Consider the following 20,988-nt stretch of genomic DNA (forward strand, 5'->3'; position numbering starts at 1 on the left):
AATCTTATGTTGATGTGCTGAGCTCTAAAGTTCATGTTAAAGTACCAGTCCACATTCATCCACTGTATTCAAATACCAATCACTGGTTTTGTAGTCCATGTTCATCTCCTGACTGTTTCTGTCTATTTTCCATTCCTGACCGTTTCTGTCTATTTTCCATTCCTGACTGCTTCTGTCTATTTTCCATGCCTGACTGTTTCTGTTTATTTTCCATTCCTGACTGTTTCTGTCTATTTTCCATTCCTGACTGTTTCTGGCTGTAGTCCATGTTCACGTCCTGACTGCTGGTGGGTTGTTTTTTTTTTTCCATTCCTGGTGTTTGTATCTGTAGTCCATTTTCATGTCCTGGATGCCTCTGTGCATCTCCTGAATTCTCTTTATCATAATTTTTTTCCCTAAAATTTGTTTTAAAGAGCTTTTTTTGTTGTTGCTCGTGCCGATTGGTATACTGTTTTGAAAGATCAAGCATTGAACTAGCTGTTCTGGTATTTCTTATGTTGGAAGATTTGGTGTTGTTTCTAACATATGAACTCCCAACATTAGTAGGGCGTGGTGTATAGGCCAGTGTAGAACAATGTACTACCACTCTACTAACACCCATTTTCAAACCTCTAGAAAACTTGATGAAAACGTACAGATGTATAGCTGAAAAGACAGTTGCATGATTTATATGCATGATAAGTGGAGGTGTTGTTGACAAGATATTTAGTATGGTCTATTTTATGTTAGAAGTGGTTGTATTGCTGACAGAATAGTGTGGTCGAGTTTGCATAAGAAGTGGTTGTCTTGTGGACAAGATTGTTAGTGTGGTTTATTGTGTTAAGAAGTGGTTGTGTTGCTGATAAAATGGTTACTGTGGTATATTTTGTAAAATAAAGTTTAAACTTCAACATTAAATGTTGCAACTGCATGTTATTCGGCTTGAGAAAATTTCGAGAAACGTACAGCATGCTCCGTCAATTCTCTGTGGCTACGCTCCCTCCCTATAATGCAACAATGGATATTGGAGTTAAAACGTAACAGAATACTGAACTGACCGGAGCTTGAACACACAGCATCTCCGGGACCACTTTCCCTGTGAATAATGCCACTGTCACAGGCTTTTCATCAAACTTCCCTGAGCACCATGAATAGGTCTAAAATGTCTAAATTTGTAAAATTCGTAATTAAAACAATTAAATTCTTCCTGGAATAATGTAATTAAAAGCAGATTTCTTAGATCCACGCCGTATACTCAGCTTAACGGCACGGATCTCAGATGTCTGAATTTCCTGTAACAGCGGAAAAATACAAAAATGGAGATAATGCATAAAAGTGTTAGAAAATCCCTTTTTATACCCAAGATTTCGTACATTAGTTATGATTGTTCTGAACCTCCCGATCGCTAATGCACATATAACAACTTAAGATGGTTGGTGTATGAGCATTCTTTGTGGGATGACATGTGCGTGCATGCATGGGTGGATGCGTGTGTGTGTTGTGTATGCGTGTTTTCCGAAATGTATATGCAAGTATTTCCTCTTTATAATTCTGTTTGTGAATTAATGTCGGTCGGAATTCATCATAATAATATACGGTATGGGTGTTAGATTTTGTCTGTAGATTGAATTCAAACAGTAAAAATTCGGAACTCAGAATTCACTATCATGGTAAGCTTTTCGCATTGTATTACCTACACTAACTTTACGTACCCTAATATTTACTGGTTAGCGTTTACCTCGATTAATTACAGGGTGTACAATTGACAATCTAAGTATGACTTTCATAAAGAATTCATTTAAATAGCAACCAATATAATGCCATATCTTGATTTTCTTTTAAAGCTTGTGAGATTAGTCATTTTTAATCTACTATAATCTACTTAATCAATAGCTATGGGGAATATTGAATTCATCGCAAGGTATTTGTTTCGAGAGACAATAAATGTTCCCCACGCTTCTCAACAGTTCTTCTTACATACGGTCCGCTCCATCACTCTAGGATTCTGAGAACATGACGATATGATGCTATACTGGAGTTTAATATTTGTCTCATGGAAAATTCAACAACTTCGTAAGTCATTTCATGTTTCTTGCTGTAGTAGTATTTTTATTTCAGTACTTTATTCAAGATTAGAAAATTTTCAGGATTAATGGAAAAATTGGTCCCACATGCAAACAATTACGGAAACCCAGCTTTCTTTCCCTTCTACAGTGTTTACGTACATATTAGTATGACAATTTGTATGTTCTGCAAAATTCTCTTCGATTCCGGTTTGGGTTTTCTTCACTGTGATTGGTTGTACAACACTCTTGTCAACATTCATTCTTTATATACATGTATGTAGCCGAGGTTTACGAATTGGAAGAGGGGAGGGGGAGGCAATTCAGTAAATAAAAGAAACGTGTAGAAAATTTATCCATGGGCTAATGGAAAATATTCTCGAAACAAACTCAATCAAACGATCTAAATATTGTGTGCTTCTCAATATAAAAGAAACTTTAAAATAAATCCTTGTAAAATGAGCGGTAAGCCGCCATGGAATAAATGATCAACGACAGGTAACGGACTAACAAAATCGATTACAAGATGTTGCTGTCGATTACAAGATCTTGCTGTCGAGCAAAGCGCCACGATATTTCAAAAATGTGCTAAACACCAGAAATGTACTTCACGGAAATTCTTTAACAGTTAATCGTTTTGTTTACGATATTTTATCCGCGAAGTTACATTACATCCCTTACATTTTTATTACGTTTCCATTACAAATCTAGCCGTGGAAATCCACTGCATGAAATAGTCATTTGTAGATTTTTACTACTATAGTATACAAGACCAAACATTGTCTTGAAAGATATAGATGGACAACTTTATCAATAACATTGAAATTCATTTAACCTAATGTTGTTGTTTTCTAATTACTCTTTTGTTTCCGATTGGTCAGATTGCTCGTGTACATTTCCTGTAACAGGAACATGGGAGACCAGCGACCATGGACTAATCACTTTTTCAAATACCGCAATCAACGACTTTCCTACCAGCTCCTTTGGGACTTCAGTGTACACGTGTGAAACAAACATTGGAGATAAATACATGGCAAAGTATGTAAATGATGGTAATGCAAAATCGGTATTTTAGAGTATGTTAAAAATCTCATCACACTATAGTACACATTTCAAATAATTCGATGGATTAATCGATTGTTCACTCTAAAGTTACGCAATAAAACTGGCAAATACGTGTACATATTAAACATGAAACGCATTTCAACAAGGTGTGTTGGTTGGTTGGTTGTAAATTGTTTAACGTCCCGCTCTCGAGAGAATTTTTCACTCATATGGAGACGTCACCATTGCCGGTGAAGGGCTGCATTTAGACCTATGCTCAGCGCTTACGGCCTTTGAGCAGGGAGGGATCTTTATCGTGCCACACCTGTAACACGGGGCCACGGTTTTTGAGGTCTCATCCGAAGGACCACCCCATTTAGTCGCCTCGTACGACAATCAAAAAGGGGTACTGAGGATCTATTCTAACCAGGATCCTCACGGGATACATGTAAGATGTGTTTGTGAAATATTGATGCCCCTGTATAGTCAAGGTCATAGGATCAATCTTTTGTTACGAAAAGAATAGCCTTGTCACAAGAAATGCACGTGCGTTTGGCGATGGAATTGCCACTACATGTTTGAACGACTTAGGTCTGTCGCGGCCAGGATTCAAAACTCGACCTTCTGCATGCGGGGAGAACGCTCTACCTATAGCCCACCGCGGTGGTTGGTAAACGGAGTAATCCGTAGTCAAAAGCAGTAAATATAAAGAAAGGCCTAACAACTGGTATGAAAAACGTCAGACAGCATTGACTCGGTGATACATACGAGGGGCCTCCGTGGCAGAGTGGTTAGAGCATCGCGCTCAAAATCACACAGCCTCTGGCCTCTGTTCGAATCCCGCTCCCGCCGGTAAGTGAGAAAGTTTCCCAGTTTACTTGCGGAAGGTCGGTGGTCTCTTCCCAGGTACATTGTATCTGGGTTCTCTCTTCCACCAATAAAAAGTGGGCGCCACCAGATAACTGAAAAATTGTTGAGTGTGGCGGGAAACAGCAAACAATCAATCAATCAACATACGAGACGTAGCTATTTTTCTGCAAGCGTTAATAAGTGTTCTCAAATTTCCCCACTACACCCTGTCCTTTTCTAGTTGAATATACGTCATGTCACTCAGTTATTGCTATATCTGAGTTGATTTCAGAGCCCCGTTACGAGCCTTTCACTAGCCATTGTAGTCTGGCGGTTAGGGCACTCACTTTGCATCCGGAAGGACCTGGGTTCTTTCTCGATCCCGGCGCCTAGCCAAACCTAAGCCTAACATACGTAGTGACTGCGCCTAGCCAAACCTAAACCTAACATACGTAGTGACTGCGCCTAGCCAAACCTAAGCCTAACATACGTAGTGACTGCGCCTAGCCAAACCTAAACCTAACATACGTAGTGACTGCGCCTAGCCAAACCTAAGCCTAACATACGTAGTGACTGCGCCTAGCCAAACCTAAACCTAACATACGTAGTGACTGCGCCTAGCCAAACCTAAACCTAACATACGTAGTGACTGCGTCTAGCCAAACCTAAGCCTAACATACGTAGTGACTGCGCCTAGCCAAACCTAAGCCTAACATACGTAGTGACTGCGCCTAGCCAAACCTAAGCCTAACATACGTAGTGACTGCACCTAGCCAAACCTAAGCCTAACATACGTAGTGACTGTGCCTAGCCAAACCTAAGCCTAACATACGTAGTGACTGCTCCTAGCCAAACCTAAGCCTAACATACGTAGTGACTGCGCCTAGCCAAACCTAAGCCTAACATACGTAGTGACTGTGCCTAGCCAAACCTAAGCCTAACATACGTAGTGACTGCGCCTAGCCAAACCTAAGCCTAACATACGTAGTGACTGCGCCTAGCCAAACCTAAGCCTAACATACGTAGTGACTGCGCCTAGCCAAACCTAAACCTAACACACGTAATGACTGCGCCTAGCCAAACCTAAGCCTAACATACGTAGTGACTGCTCCTAGCCAAACCTAAGCCTAACATATGTAGTGACTGCGCCTAGCCAAACCTAAACCTAACATACGTAGTGACTGCGCCTAGCCAAACCTAAGCCTAACATACGTAGTGACTGCGCCTAGCCAAACCTAAACCTAACATACGTAGTGACTGCGCCTAGCCAAACCTAAGCCTAACATACGTAGTGACTGCGCCTAGCCAAACCTAAACCTAACATACATAGTGACTGCGCCTAGCCAAACCTAAGCCTAACATACGTAGTGACTGCGTCTAGCCAAACCTAAGCCTAACATACGTAGTGACTGCGCCTAGCCAAACCTAAACCTAACATACGTAGTGACTGCGCCTAGCCAAACCTAAGCCTAACACACGTAGTGACTGCGCCTAGCCAAACCTAAGCCTAACACACGTAGTGACTGCGCCTAGCCAAACCTAAGCCTAACATACGTAGTGACTGCGCCTAGCCAAACCTAAACCTAACATACGTAGTGACTGCGCCTAACCAAACCTAAGCCTAACATACGTAGTGACTGCGCCTAGCCAAACCTAAACCTAACATACGTAGTGACTGCGCCTAGCCAAACCTAAGCCTAACATACGTAGTGACTGCGCCTAGCCAAACCTAAACCTAACATACGTAGTGACTGCGCCTAGCCAAACCTAAGCCTAACATACGTAGTGACTGCGCCTAGCCAAACCTAAGCCTAACATACGTAGTGACTGCGTCTAGCCAAACCTAAGCCTAACATACGTAGTGACTGCGCCTAGCCAAACCTAAGCCTAACATACGTAGTGACTGCGCCTAGCCAAACCTAAGCCTAACATACGTAGTGACTGCGCCTAGCCAAACCTAAGCCTAACATACGTAGTGACTGTGCCTAGCCAAACCTAAGCCTAACATACGTAGTGACTGCTCCTAGCCAAACCTAAGCCTAACATACGTAGTGACTGCGCCTAGCCAAACCTAAGCCTAACATACGTAGTGACTGTGCCTAGCCAAACCTAAGCCTAACATACGTAGTGACTGCGCCTAGCCAAACCTAAGCCTAACATACGTAGTGACTGCTCCTAGCCAAACCTAAGCCTAACATACGTAGTGACTGCGCCTAGCCAAACCTAAACCTAACATACGTAGTGACTGCGCCTAGCCAAACCTACGTAGTGACTGCTCCTTTGCATGTTTTTTTTTTATTTTGTTTTGAATGTATTTTGGTTTATTTCAGATCGCCGGAGTTCAGTTTGCATGGGGTGAACTTTCAATCATACATTTGCCTGCGATTCATCTATGTAACAGTGAATAAATATCAGTATTACATGGCGACCGGTTAGTATACATATTTCAAAATGTAAATACATGTTGCATATTTAATCACCTAATTAAGAGTACATGAGTTGCCCTCGAAAAACAGATTGATTGCGATTGATGATAAGACTTCAATGGACAGGGTCCAGTCACCTCGTTTCAATTAAGACCAGGTCAAAGGATGCAAAATAGAAAGTAGGGCAAAAACCAGATGTGCGATCAACTGCCTAGAAGTGATTTTTGTTTATATTAATCTTGTATGCCATGCATTTCGCGCTAATGTTTATGTGAATTGAACGGAGCTTGACATGGAAAGAAACTTACGAGAAAGAAACACTCCCATACCATATCGAAATCCTAATTCAAAATAGAGACATTTACAACAGATATCAAGGAAAAATAGAGAAATGTCAAAATAGAGACATTTACAACAGAAATCAGGAAAACGTCACTCTCTCCCCACTTTTATTTATCTGTTTTACCTCATTTTAATATACGTACTTCTTTTAATGAAATCCCCCCTTCATTTTACACAAACACTAATCTGATATTCAGAACCTTATGTTATTTATAACGACAAGCTATGCTTTTTGGGCCACATGTATATAGACACGGTACTCCAAGTTTATAACTTTTACAGCGGTCATCTAATAACACCCTACCAAAGGCAATTCCGACCACAGCTCGATCCTGTCGCACTTTGTCGATCCGTAACTCCTACCACAGCTCGATCCTGTCGCACTTTGTCGATCCGTAACTCCGACCATAGCTCGATCTTGCCGCACTTTATTGATCCGTAACTCCGATCAGAGCTCGATCCTGTCGCACTTTGTTGATCCGTAACTCAGACCCCAGCTCGATCCTGCCGCACTTTGTTGATCCGTAACTCCGATCCCAGCTCGATCTTGTCGCACTTTGTTGGTCCGTAACTCCGATCACAGCTCGATCTTGTCGCACTTTGTTGATCCGTAGCTCCGACCACAGCTCGATCTTGTCGCACTTTGTTGATCCGTAACTCCGATCACAGCTCGATCTTGTCGCACTTTGTTGATCCGTAACTCCGACCACAGCTCGATCCTGTCGCACTTTGTTGATCCGTGACTCCGATCCCAGCTCGATCTTGTCGCACTTTGTTGATCCGTAACTCCGATCCCAGCTCGATCTTGTCGCACTTTGTTGGTCCGTAACTCCAATCACAGCTCGATCCTGTCGCACTTTGTTGATCCGTAACTCCGACAACAGCTCGATCTTGTCGTACTTTGTTGGTCCGTAACTCCGATCACAGCTCGATCCTGTCGCACTTTGTTGATCCGTAACTCCGACCCCAGCTCGATCCTGCCGCACTTTGTTGATCCGTGACTCCGATCCCAGCTCGATCCTGTCGCACTTTGTTGATCCGTAACTCCGACAACAGCTCGATCTTGTCGCACTTTGTTGGTCCGTAACTCCGATCACAGCTCGATCCTGTCGCACTTTGTTGATCCGTAACTCCGACAACAGCTCGATCCTGTCACACTTTGTTGATCCGTAACTCCGATCACAGCTCGATCTTGTCGCACTTTGTTGATCCGTATCCTATTTTGTTTCCTGGAAGCTACAGTCATATAGTCTAGGTATTTTTAAAGAGAATTTTAAATTCGAGGTTCTTACGTGTATATTTAAAGTACATTAGGTGACAATCTAAATTCGATACTACCAAAGAAGATTTATGAATACATCATGTCTAGAGGTTCCAACAGATGCCTCCTCAATTTGAATTAAGTACATGTACATAGAATTTATCAGAATAAAGAAGTGACTTCATAAAGCCCAGAACTTACTTCAAGGACCTTGGACAACTCCCAGTCTGATTAAGATTAGATGTTAGATTCGGATACCGCATTTAATTCTAATTAGACTGGACAACTCCCAGACTTTCAGACTCCTGGTCGAAATGAGAAATAAATCCCCTCTGGATAGAACCGCGCTTATCTTTCTTTTTCAATTATTTTCATAATAAAACACATCCCCCTCTTCATACATGACCGATTTTTTTTTAAAATTCAGACAAAAATCCGAGTGCTTCAAATGAAAGACTGAAATCAGCTGCATCAATTGATCCTCTTCAATTCACAGAGGCCTGTGACAGGACTGTGTTTGAAATCGGCTCTCATAGTATGATGCTGAAAACAGGTTAGAATTGTGCATTTTCTTTCTAAATGCAAACTGAATTAATATTTGATTATTATGGATGAATCTTTCTATCTCTAAGGAAGCGCATTGTCCGAATTAGTTGAATGTCCATCAGAGACTCTGGGAAATTGGAGCTACACATACTCTGATGTCAATGGTGTTAGTATTTGCAATGCAAATTCTTCTCTCGATGTATGTAGCCAAAACAGTACCTTCTCCTTTGATAACACGCAGTGTTCACAGGACATAATGCATTCAAGTAAGTGTACGAAGTTACAAACCAAATATTTCTTTCATTTACCTTCTCGGTGCAGACGTCGTGCGTCGTAAACTTTTTGCTAGAAACTACATGACTAATTTACCTTTTGGAACCATAGGCAAAGAGCTGAAACCTAATACACTTCTGGCATAACCACGCGATATATGGCTAAAATACGCATGATGGATTCTACCAAAATTGTGAAATCTGGGATTCAATTCAATGTTTAGATATCGTCTGCTCTACTCCTGAACATCCATGAAAGAAAGTTAGTTCATAGTCACATTGAACATGAAATCCTCTACCAATATCGTGAAATGAACGACCTCTTGGCCTAGGGTATCGGGGCAGGACCATATTTACCATTCAGTGAAAATGCATTGAAATATTCCTATTTGATCCCGAACATCTAGCAAACAAACTTGGCACAAAGCAATATTGAACATAGAACCCTAGATACCAGAATTTATTATTCATAGCCTCGAGGTTAAACGTTCAAGCTACAGGGAGGGGCTATACCACTCATATAGTGAATAGACATTCAATCTTCAAAAACTTTCGTCTTTGCTCCATAAAGGTCATATAAATCTGTAAATATAATTGGCATGACGGTATATCCCAAACTTGTGAAACCTAAATTGCCTCTCGTGCAGAATTGCTTATATAGCCTTTACCGCTTATTGCTTTGAACTAGTTCTGTTTGGAACTATGGGTAATTTTAAGATGATCTCAGGTTTACTATTATCATGGTGTTTCTGAAGTATTCAGAGTTTGTTTGTTTTTAGCTGATGGGATTTTATATTGCCTATTTTCCATACAAACCACGCCCTCTTCATACTACATAACGATGTATAATGCCGACACTACAACAAATGAGAACTCTACCTTCCGTTTTTCCTGTATTGTAAGTATGAACTTTTCATCGTTATAACTAAATAGTATGCAGATTATTGTAGAGCCATGACCAAAAAAATACGTGTAGGCCTACATATCAAATTTCATACAAAATATTTACATTTTGTATCCATAATTTGCTATATAAAGAAAAAGTACAGATATTTGATTAAATTTTGAATTGATTACATACGATACCTGTATTATACAGCTTTTGACATATTTAAGTCAATACAATCAATTAACTACCAGAGAAATACATTTACACCCACCCCCACCCCCTTTCCTGAATCGTTGAGGGACATTTTGTACTTCTCCGGTGTCTACACCATCGCATTGACCAAGAAAATATCAATAATTGTTTTATTTCGTCATTTGATAATTTAAAACACCAAATCCGGCTACTAGGGAATGATACCCGGTCGGCCATCTTTGTTTACAGCTAGAGTGCAAGAAAAATATATAAAAAAAAAAAAAAAAAAAAAAAAAAAAAAACCATCAAAAATGTCAATAATTGTATAATACTTACCCGACACAACAATCAGTTGATGCGATATTGTGTTCTACTTGCAAGACAGTTGATATACATGTACATGTATTTGTGTTTTAATTACAACACAGTTAACATACAGTTTTTCTACTTAAGACACAATTGACATACTTTTGCTCCACTTACAGCACAGTTGATATATTTGTGCCCGAGAAAATACCGATTTCAACAACTTGTTGTGACATTAATGAATATAATAGATTACATACTTATACTTGTAACTTTTGTAATATAGTACTTCTTCAGCACTATAAATCTTAAGCTGTATCAGTTTAATTTAGAATTAACACATGAAGATTTCAAAATGTACTCCAAACTTTATATCTCCTAAATACATGTTACCCTAATCCTTTAGTGTTTGGGGTTATTTCTTTTCTTTTCTTTTTCGCACACTTGTATGTATTTTATTTAAATATTGTAGTACACAGAATTAGAATCAGACATGATTCGTTCAACACAGTATCCTAGGCACTGTAATTCGTCACCAGCAGCCTCATTATCACTTTCTTTCCGAAGTAAGTAAACATAATTTATCAACTTCACTTATATTTTCAGTATTCTGGGGGAAAGGGCGTCTCAGACCTTTTCCCTGTAGGTTGTATTTGACCAGGAAACATCTTAGCAAATTGTACATACAAGAAAATGTTATGATGATACAGGGGTTTCAACAATCTCATTTAAAGTCAGCATTTCGCAAATTCTATGGTCGTTATATCGATCTAATTTACAAATACAACCTATCATTGGGTCAAATGCTGTCTGACTTGTTTCATACCGATTGTTATGCCGTTCTTGGCACACTGATTTTAACTATGGGTGGTTCCGTTTATCTGAACAAGATATAGGGCTCACGGCGGGTGTGACCGGTCGACAGGGGATGCTTACTCCTCCTAGGAACCTGATCCCACCTCTGGTACGTCCAGGGGTCCGTGTTTGTCCAACTCTCTATTTTGTATTGTTATGGGAGTTATGAGATTGATCACTGTTCGTTATCTTCACCTTTCATAGAAGTGATAGAAGTTAAAAATTTCACTTAGTTACATATCTAATCCAGTAAACCCATGTAACGTAAGACTTTAATAAAACCACAAAATGGATTTTCAGTTGAAAAATAGATAAATAGACACGAATTTATAGACTGTTTGTTTGTTTGTTTTTTTTGTTTTGTTTTTTGTTGTTTTTTTTTTTTTTTTTTTTTTTTTGTTTAGTTTTGTTTTGCACATTAAAACGGTGGGGGTGGAACAAAGGGAGTATGGATCTAAACATTAGGAGCCTGAAATAGCAAATGTTTTGTGTAGTCTCGGAAATGCCTACAATTGTTAACCAAGACATATTGTGCTATGGTTGTAGTTCATATTCGTTTGAGAATATTGTTTAAAATGTAAGTTTTCATAAACCTAGGAAATGGAAGTCGCCCATGTGTCTTTGTCGAGACAGTACCTGCACTGGTACTACCTACTGACATCTATGAAAACGGTGTTCATATTAATTTTATCTTCAGTTAAACTACATGTATTATGCTAATAAAGCTCTATAGATACGCCGTCAATTTTCTCTCTCTCAAAAAAAAATGTATTGGAGGCGGTCCCCACGCCCAATACTCTAGATATCGAAGATGGGACAATGCATTATATGAACTATTTGGGTCTTAATATGAATACTTCATTACCTGTTTGTCGTATCCTGAATTTTATGATTATTATTTCTCCAAAAATTAGTAAAAATGATGCATCTTTTTTTTCAGATTCATGTGGTAAGTATTTAAAATAAAGGAACAACACACGGCTCGGAATGTCAGATTGATATTTCACAAAACGACAAAAGAAAATGCATAACACACCGGTAATGTTGCAGTACAATGAAATAAACCAGCACTCAAACTAAACTACAAAAATACAGAAAAAAATTCGCTTCAGCTTTTATATCTTTGCATTCCTTTTAGTTTGTTTTGGAGAAGAAAAAAATATGAAGGAAATAAGAATTAGAAAATCGTGCAGTTTGTTTGTAGATTGGGACTTCCAGAATTTTTATAGGACAAAGATTGCAGAGATGACGTTATTGTTTCCAATCGAAGAAATTACGAGACAACATGAATGATGTTGACCATATTTATACTTTGAAATTTTCAAAACATCGATAACTGCAAAACAACCAGAAATCTATCTAATTCCGCTATTCATGAATGAAATGCCCAGAATTGGGTTACTGGAATCTTTTTTCTGTGTATAGCGGTTTTTTTGGGGGGTATAGCGGAGATTCCTAGCACCGTCCAGAATTCCAGTACACAAAGGAGCACTCAAAATTCAAAGTAACAAGATCGAATCCAAGGTTTCCCCTCAATATTTCTTTTAACTTGTAGAGCCAAAACTCGAGAAACGTTCTGAAAAGCGGAGATTTCATAATCTAGAAACATTAAAAACAAATCACTTTGTATTTCTTGAAACGATCACATAACATTAATATTGTAACGATCACATGACATTAATATTGTAATGATCACATGACATTAATATTGTAATGATCACATAACATTAATATTGAAACGATCACATAACATTAATATTGTAACGATCAAATAACATTAATATTGAAACGATCACATAACATTAATATTGTAACGATCAAATAACATTAATATTGTAATGATCACATAACATTAATATTGTAACGATCACATAACATTAATGTTGTAATGATCACATAACATTAATATTGTAACGATCACATAACATTAATATTGTAATGATCACATAATACTAATATTGTAACGATCACATAACATTAATGTTGTAATGATCACATAACATTAATATTGTAACGATCACATAACATTAATATTGTAAAGATCACATAACATTAATGTTGTAATGATCACAAAACATTGATATTGTAACGATCACATGACATTAATATTGTAATGATCACATAACATTAATATTGTAACGATCACATAACATTAATATTGTAATGATCACATGACATTAATATTGTAACGATCACATAACATTAATATTGTAAAGATCACATAACATTAATATTGTAACGATCACAAAACATTTATATTAGAACGATCACACAACATTAATATTGTATCGATCAAATAACATTAATATTGTAACGATCACATAACATTAATATTGTAACGATCACATAACATAATAATAATAATAATAATAATATCCTTTATTTATACAGGATTGCACAATTAGTTGTATAAACTAGTTTACATTGTGGTCCTGTCTATAACATATAAACATATCGAGAACATAATATATCACAAAGCATGGAAATATCACAATTTATATACATACAGATAAGAACTAAATGAAAAGAGACAATAAACACACGAGTATCATTGAGTGTCAAAATAATGTTTTAGATAGGCTGATTTAAAATATGTGGTAGTTGTACATTTTCTTATAAAATCTGGTAACGAGTTCCATAAAATTGCTGCTGAAATGATAAAAGATCTTCTAAAATATTCTGTTTTGGCTCTTGTAACATAGATAAAATTTGTAGAGCTCTGTCTTGTATTTCTTGTGTTTACCTCATTCACAAATCTAAAAACATGTAAATACTCTGGAGTCATATGATGTAAAACTTTAAACATAAGAATAATTTTTCGATAAATAAAATAGTCAATCAAAGGCATCCATCTCAAATTTGATAGCATGCAAGAAGTTGACACTGAATGAGGTACTTTGATATGTAAAATGATTCTTGCTGCCCTCTTTTGTAATTTAAAAAGCCCATCAATATTTGTCTTGTTCTTTGTATCCTGCCATACTGTACAACAATAATTAAAATGAGGAAAAACAATAGTATTGTAAATTTTGAGTAGTGCCTCCTTTGACATAAAAGTACTCAATCTCCTTAAAACACCTAGTTTCTGACTAAGTTTTTTACATAAGGCATTTGTGTGATAAGACCACGTAAGACATTCATCGATGTAAACACCTAAAAATTAATCTTAGAACGATCACATAACATTAATCTTGTAATGATCACATAACATTAATATTGTAACGATCACATAACATTAATATTGTAATGATCACATAACATTAATATTGTAACAATCACAAAACATTAATATTGTAATGATCACATGACATTAATATTGTAACGATCACATGACATTAATATTGTAACGATCACATAACATTAATATTGTAACGATCACATAACATTAATATTAGAACGATCACAAAACATTAATATTGTAACGATCACATAACATTAATATTGTAATGATCACATAACATTAATATTGTAATGATCACATAACATTAATATTGTAATGATCACATAACATTAATATTGTAATGATCACATGACATTAATATTGTAACGATCACATAACATTAATATTGTAACGATCACATAACATTAATATTGTAACGATCACATAACATTAATATTGTAACGATCACATAACATTAATCAAGAATGAATTGAATTTCATAATGAAAGTATGCAACATAAAAAAACTGCTCTTAATATAAATAAAGAGGTAACGCAAATTTGGGAACTCGTTTCAATTAGCACCTGTTTTTCAACGTATCTTTACAGGTGGATCAACGCAACTTCCATCAACGGTATCCACTCTCATTTCAACCAATCAGATGACGTCTTCCAAGTCCACCAATTCAAACGATGTTTACATTATAGTAGGTATTCTATTATTTGTTCTACTGTTGGTAATCGTGGGAGCTGCAGTTTATCTTATATGGAAATCCTACCAAAGAAAAATAAGCGAAAGAAAACCGGCGCCAGATCCTAAGTTTGTTCATGGTGAAATTCGAAATCGACGACTCAATGTCCATTTTGAAGGTGCCTTACCAACAGAAATTAATGTGACGTCAGAAGTGTTCCCAAAGACAGCAGAAAATGACGTTAGTCTTGCAACGGCAATATCGGAGTTGGAGGATGCCTCAAAACCGTCAAGTTTAACATCTTTACTTATTAGTGTTCCGAAAAATCACAATAAGGAAAATTTTACTGATAATGACAGCATTGGTGACAAAGAATCCAACATGGAAGACAATGAATCTGAACTTCCTTCACAAACAATCGGATTTAACAGTATAGGTGTAGACACTAGAAGTCTGAAAAGATCGAAGAAAAAGAAAAGAGGATCGAAAAAAACATATCGGCAAAAATTCCGGTTGAGGCGCTCCAGGAGCTCTGTCGCAGATACCTCGTCAACGTTTAGAGTTTCAAAAGACGATTTCCAAAACTCTAAAGGAAAAACAAAGCCATCCCTGGTATGTTCTCTGATATTTATTATTTGATCAGTTTATGAATATTCTTGATGATAAGATGATGTTTTGTCATACTTCCTGATATTTAAATGATGTCAATATTGTATAAAGAATATGGCATTTTTAGAGATCTTTAATAACACAAGGAACAAAAACTGTAGTCCTTGGAATACAACCTGGAAGTACACGGAAAGAAACAGTAAGTTCCAAATCGGCGTTCAACACTAAAACATGAAAAAGGACTATGCATGATAGGAGTTTTTTTCTGGGCTCCCGTAAAGCTAAAAATAATCAAAGATTTAAATAGCAAATAGAAAGAGACCATTTCTAGTACAGTTTCACATAATGGAGTACAAAGAATAGCAAATGATACATTTTTTCAAGTTTACTCACAGTTGAAGAACGTCCAAACTGATATTCAGCAGTAATGGGGAGTAAAGAGCTTACCGTTTAGTGATAAGGTATATGTGTCAATGTTATTTTATAATTTGTTCAGACCAAAGGCAATGTCGACAGGTCTCTTCTGCTGGGAAAGATCAAAGAAAGCGCAAACAAACAAGATGAAAATAAGGACAAAAGACCGAGAACTAAAGGCATGAGGCCAGAAAGAAAGCACTGGAGAGCACCCGACCTGAGGAAAATGCTGAATCCAAAGCTGGAGAAGAGTGTAAAACTTTCTGCATTTTAAACCTTTTTCTATGCTTTTCTTCTTCTAAACTCACTAAAACACTCAATTACCATCATTTACATTGTACGTTGATCGTCTATAGTTTGAAAAAAAAATGCAAATAATCCTCTAAATTAAATTTCTTTGATTTTAGATACTAGTAGTTCAGGATATCTTTATTTATTTGAATATATCGTCAATACATTTGATGCGCGCAACAATTCAATGAAAGGTGTCTTCAAATAATCAATGATATCTTCATGCGTGCATTATTAATTGAATTATTGATAGCATTATTTTTTTCTGATGAGTTGACGCGCGCAATAATTGACTAGGTGCTCTCTCTGAATAAATTAAGGATATCAACAATTGAGTTGATGCACGCTACAATTCCATTGAAGAGAACAATAATCCCATTGATGCGCACAAAAATTGAATTATTACTCTCTTTAATTAATAGAATTAATTATATCATTAATTCAACTGGTGTGTGCAATAATTCTTTTAGAGGGAGTAACTATGTAAATTAGAAAAATCTTCAATTCAACATATCCACAATTGAATTAATGATCTCTTGAATTGAATTAACGATCTTTTGCTCTCTTTAAAGAGGAGCGCACCTGAGATTTGAATTAATGTCAATTTTTTGGAAGTGTATTTTTGATTTATACATTGAAGGAGAATTATGAAATTGAATAGAAAAACTACGGTCACAATGCTTGTTATTAAGCTCCAGTGTAACATTCTAAACAAGACCTTTTTGCACTTAAAATTTATTCAATTAAACTTGATTTGTCTGTTTGTGTCATCACAACATAAGCAACACAAATCAATCATTACATAAAAGAGATACATAATCATGTCTTCTAACACTACAGATAAAAAAAAAGTTTAATTCTAGTAATGAAAATGATTAATGAACATTTTGCACTTGATATACGAAAAATTCATAGTCAATTTCTAAAATTTCACATAATTTTCAAGATCTTGTCTTAAAATTTAAAATGAAACTAGAAAAGTGGGGTTAGATAAAAAAAAAAAAAAAAATACTAAAATTATTGGCGAAAATACTGAATTTTTATACAAAATTTCGAGTAAATAAATTTTAATTATTAGTTCTATTTGGAAAAGTATATTAAACACATTTTAAAAATACTTTACAACATTTGAACTAGTTCTAAGTCTGAGACAACTTGTATCATAAATCATAAAACTGAAATACACGTATAGGAGTATAAAAATAGAAGATATATTGCATGAAACAGAAAGTGTAATATTCGACTTTTAGATATATCGATGACGTTTTGTCTATTAACAATGATAGCTTTCATTCATATGTCGATTTGATACATCCCTGTGAGCTGGTAATAAAGGACACCACAGAGTCGTCCACTTCTGCTTCATACTTAGATATTTTATTGAAAGTAGACATTAACGGCAAACTAACAACTCAACTGTATGACAAACGGGATGATTTCAGCTTCTCCATCGTCAACTTCCCACATTTATGTAGCAATATTCCATTATCACCTGCATATGGTGTTTATATATCTCAACTGATTCGATATGCAAGAGCTTGTTCTGGGTATAGTCAGTTTTTAAATCGAGGTAAGCTACTGACAAACAAGTTAATGGTACAGGGATTTCAACAGTCTCGATTGAAGTCAGCATTTCGCAAATTCTATTGTCGTTATAACGATCTAGTTCGTCAATACAATCTCGCATTGGGTCAAATGCTGTCTGACGTGTTTCATACCGATTGTTAAGCCGTTCTTGGCACACTTATTTGACTGCGGATAACTCCGTTTACCTGATAAGGATATGGGGCTCACGGCGGGTGTGACCGGTCAACAGGGGATGCTTACTCCTCCTAGGCACCTGATCCCACCTCTGGTGTGTCCAGGGGTCCGTGTTTGCCCAACTATCTATTTTGTATTGCTTGTAGGAGTTATGAGATTGATCACTGTTCGTTATCTTCACCTTGCATCATGCAGATTTATAACTTTTTGATTAATCAATCCTTCCGCCACAAAATATAGTCCCTGCCAAACCGTATCAAATGTTCAACTGGATAGGGTTCAGTACAAGATGTGTAATGTGTTTGCAACAATGGGATCAGCATTGAACCAGGAAATACTTATTTGTAGCATCCTGCGCAGAACTTTGTGCTCAAAAGCTCAGGGGCTAACTTCCTTAAAGAATCAATGCCTCGCGTTAATTCCTTATGCGATATCGTTGTGTAAATAATCAAAGAGTTATCAAGTTGTTTATATCGAGCTCTACATTAAGTTTTGCAAAATTTCCACCACAATGATGCGCGCATCAAATCAACTGATGTGATTCGATGCGCCCACCAATTCAATTATTGGGCACAATAATTGAACTTATATCTTCAAAGGATTAAAGATATCTTCGGTTATTTCAGTAATGGTCTTGTCTAATTAAAGAGTTATCAAATTATTTATATCGAGCTCTACTTAAATTTTGCAAATGTTCCACCTCAATGATGCGCGCATCAATTCAACTGACATACGAGCGATAGACCTAATTGATATGATATGATATGATATATATATATATATATATATATATATATACACACACACACACACACATTTTGTATATAATTCAATAAAAAAAGCAGGAAAATATAGTTCCAAAATATATTTAAATCACTAACGCTTTCTGGGTTTTAACATCCATCCTCAGGTGAATACAAATTAATAATGAATACAAAGTTGTTTATCTTAGAGACGTCTATTGTGACGTCATGATAGTCTTTGCGAGGAGGGAATAGATACATGACGTCATAATACAAAAGAAAATTCCACAGCATACACTTAGAACAACAAGAGAAAAAGAACACGATCCTTTCCTAATACCATTTATGACAACTTACAACCCAAAACATATAAATATCTTTCAGGAAGCTAAGAAGAATTTTACAGTTATCGAACGTGATTTAGAACTTCAAAAAATTATTCCCAAATCCGACCTACTTCACAGCCAAAGACAACCATCCAACTTGAAAAAATTATTAACAAAAGCCAAATTTAATTCAACGCCTGAAAAATACGCAGTTTCTACATGTGGTGACTCAAGGTGTGGTACATGTCCTTTCCTAAAAACAGGACCTTCTATTACTTTTAAATGCGGAAAATATTTTACTGTAAATGATAACGTGTCATGCAAGTCGAAAAACTTACTATACTGCATTATTTGCAACGGGTGTGGCGAGGAATATATTGGACAAACCGGAACACAACTAACAGCGAGGATGCGTGTCCATCGCCAACAAATTAACGATCCCAGTACAAGAAATACCCCATGCAGTGAACACTTTGACACCTGTGCTAGAGGCAACTACAGCGTATTTCCATTTTATAAACTTAAAACAGAATCAACGTCTATGGCATGTCAAACGTTGCAATATTTGATCTTTTCCATTTGTATTGTATAATTTTCCATTTGTATTCTCTATTTTCCATTTGCATTGTATAATTTTACATTTGCATTGTATAATTTCCATTTGTATTGTATAATTTTCCATTTGTATTCTATATTTTCCATTTGCATTGTATAATTTTTCATTTGTATTGTATCCAGGGAATGTTTATTTTGATTTGTTACGAAGGATTTCATTAGTTAACGTCACTGGTGTACCACATCTGTAAACGTGCTTAGCACACAGGGCCGCATCGTCGCAAACCACGGTTTTGAGTCCACTCACGCTCGAATAGAAGCACCCGTGGGTAACCGACGATGACAGTGCTGTAGCAATGACGGTTCTTTATCGTGCCAACGCCTGTGCAGTGATACGGAATATCTGTGTTTAAGGTCATTACGGAAAGACCCGTGATTCTCACTTTTAAATACCGAGTGTTTGGCAAAGGAGCAATCACTGTCTTTATGTCTTAGGTTTCATGCGGCAATGACAGTAACGGTTCTCGAACTCACGACCTCTCGCCCACAAACCAAGCAACTAGTTATTTTTTAAAATACGTAGCTAGCTCTAGTAATGGCGACCCCCCCCCCCCCCCCCGATCATTTAAAAAAAAATAGAACTGTCCAGAAATGCATGCACATTTTTATTTAGTCAGAATTCAGTAGATTCAGGGGACTTAATTCGGCATTTGGGTCCCCACCAATTGTTAACATCGAGTTTGGTTTGTTACAACTATTCAATGGATTAATCTTAAGTTATCGTTTATCGAATTTGGTAATGCGCGAGATGTTGAAGAGGTAAAGTTCAGGAGCCACGTTTCGCAGGAATATACCGTATTTGCTAAGTGTAATGGCGTAACCTCCCTCCCCCCATTAATTGATCGCTTTTATGCGTCTAATGTGATCAGCATATTCACCGTAACCGCAATTCTGGATCCGCCCCTCGAACAAGTGCCTTCTGACAAAATAAAACGTACATGCATGCTTTATTCGACATCTATATATAAAATATCATATTTGTGAAGGGAGGGGGGGGGGGGGGTCTCCTGGCGCAAGATTCCTCATTGCTAGCTACATGTATGTTCAACTAGTCATTATATGGAACCGATCGCGGTAGTTCAGTGATATAAAATGCCCTTTGGTTCGTAACCGTGAAGTTGCATGTTCGAGTTCTACTCGTATCATGGCTGCATCAAACCTTAGACGTAAATATCGACAGGCGTTGACACGTTAAAGAACCCCCAATGCTACGCCACTGTGCCCATACATGTAGCATAGTAAGTCTATTTGTGGTACGTCACCTGCAGCTGGTGACGGCTAAATATAAGTGGGACCTAAACTAATGAAATCCTTCGAAACAAATCAAAATAAACAATCCCTCGGATGCAATACA

At 36.8% G+C, this 20,988-nt stretch overlaps 1 protein-coding gene across 1 annotated transcript in view; it reads left to right on the forward strand.

Annotated features, from left to right (window-relative positions):
* Positions 1-2,500: 2,500 nt before the first annotated feature.
* Positions 2,501-20,988, forward strand: part of LOC125679763 (uncharacterized) — a 21,321-nt gene continuing 2,833 nt past the window's right edge. Inside the window, exons 1-11 of the mRNA XM_056153322.1 lie at positions 2,501-2,507; positions 2,924-3,080; positions 6,266-6,366; positions 8,392-8,517; positions 8,597-8,776; positions 9,562-9,680; positions 10,642-10,735; positions 11,965-11,973; positions 14,793-15,477; positions 15,614-15,683; positions 15,981-16,151. Coding sequence (XP_056009297.1) covers positions 2,501-2,507; positions 2,924-3,080; positions 6,266-6,366; positions 8,392-8,517; positions 8,597-8,776; positions 9,562-9,680; positions 10,642-10,735; positions 11,965-11,973; positions 14,793-15,477; positions 15,614-15,683; positions 15,981-16,151 — 1,719 coding nt within the window. The remainder of the gene's footprint in view (positions 2,508-2,923; positions 3,081-6,265; positions 6,367-8,391; positions 8,518-8,596; positions 8,777-9,561; positions 9,681-10,641; positions 10,736-11,964; positions 11,974-14,792; positions 15,478-15,613; positions 15,684-15,980; positions 16,152-20,988) is intronic.

This window comes from Ostrea edulis, chromosome 2, assembly GCF_947568905.1.
Source record: "Ostrea edulis chromosome 2, xbOstEdul1.1, whole genome shotgun sequence".
In the NCBI taxonomy this organism is placed as follows: domain Eukaryota; kingdom Metazoa; phylum Mollusca; class Bivalvia; order Ostreida; family Ostreidae; genus Ostrea; species Ostrea edulis.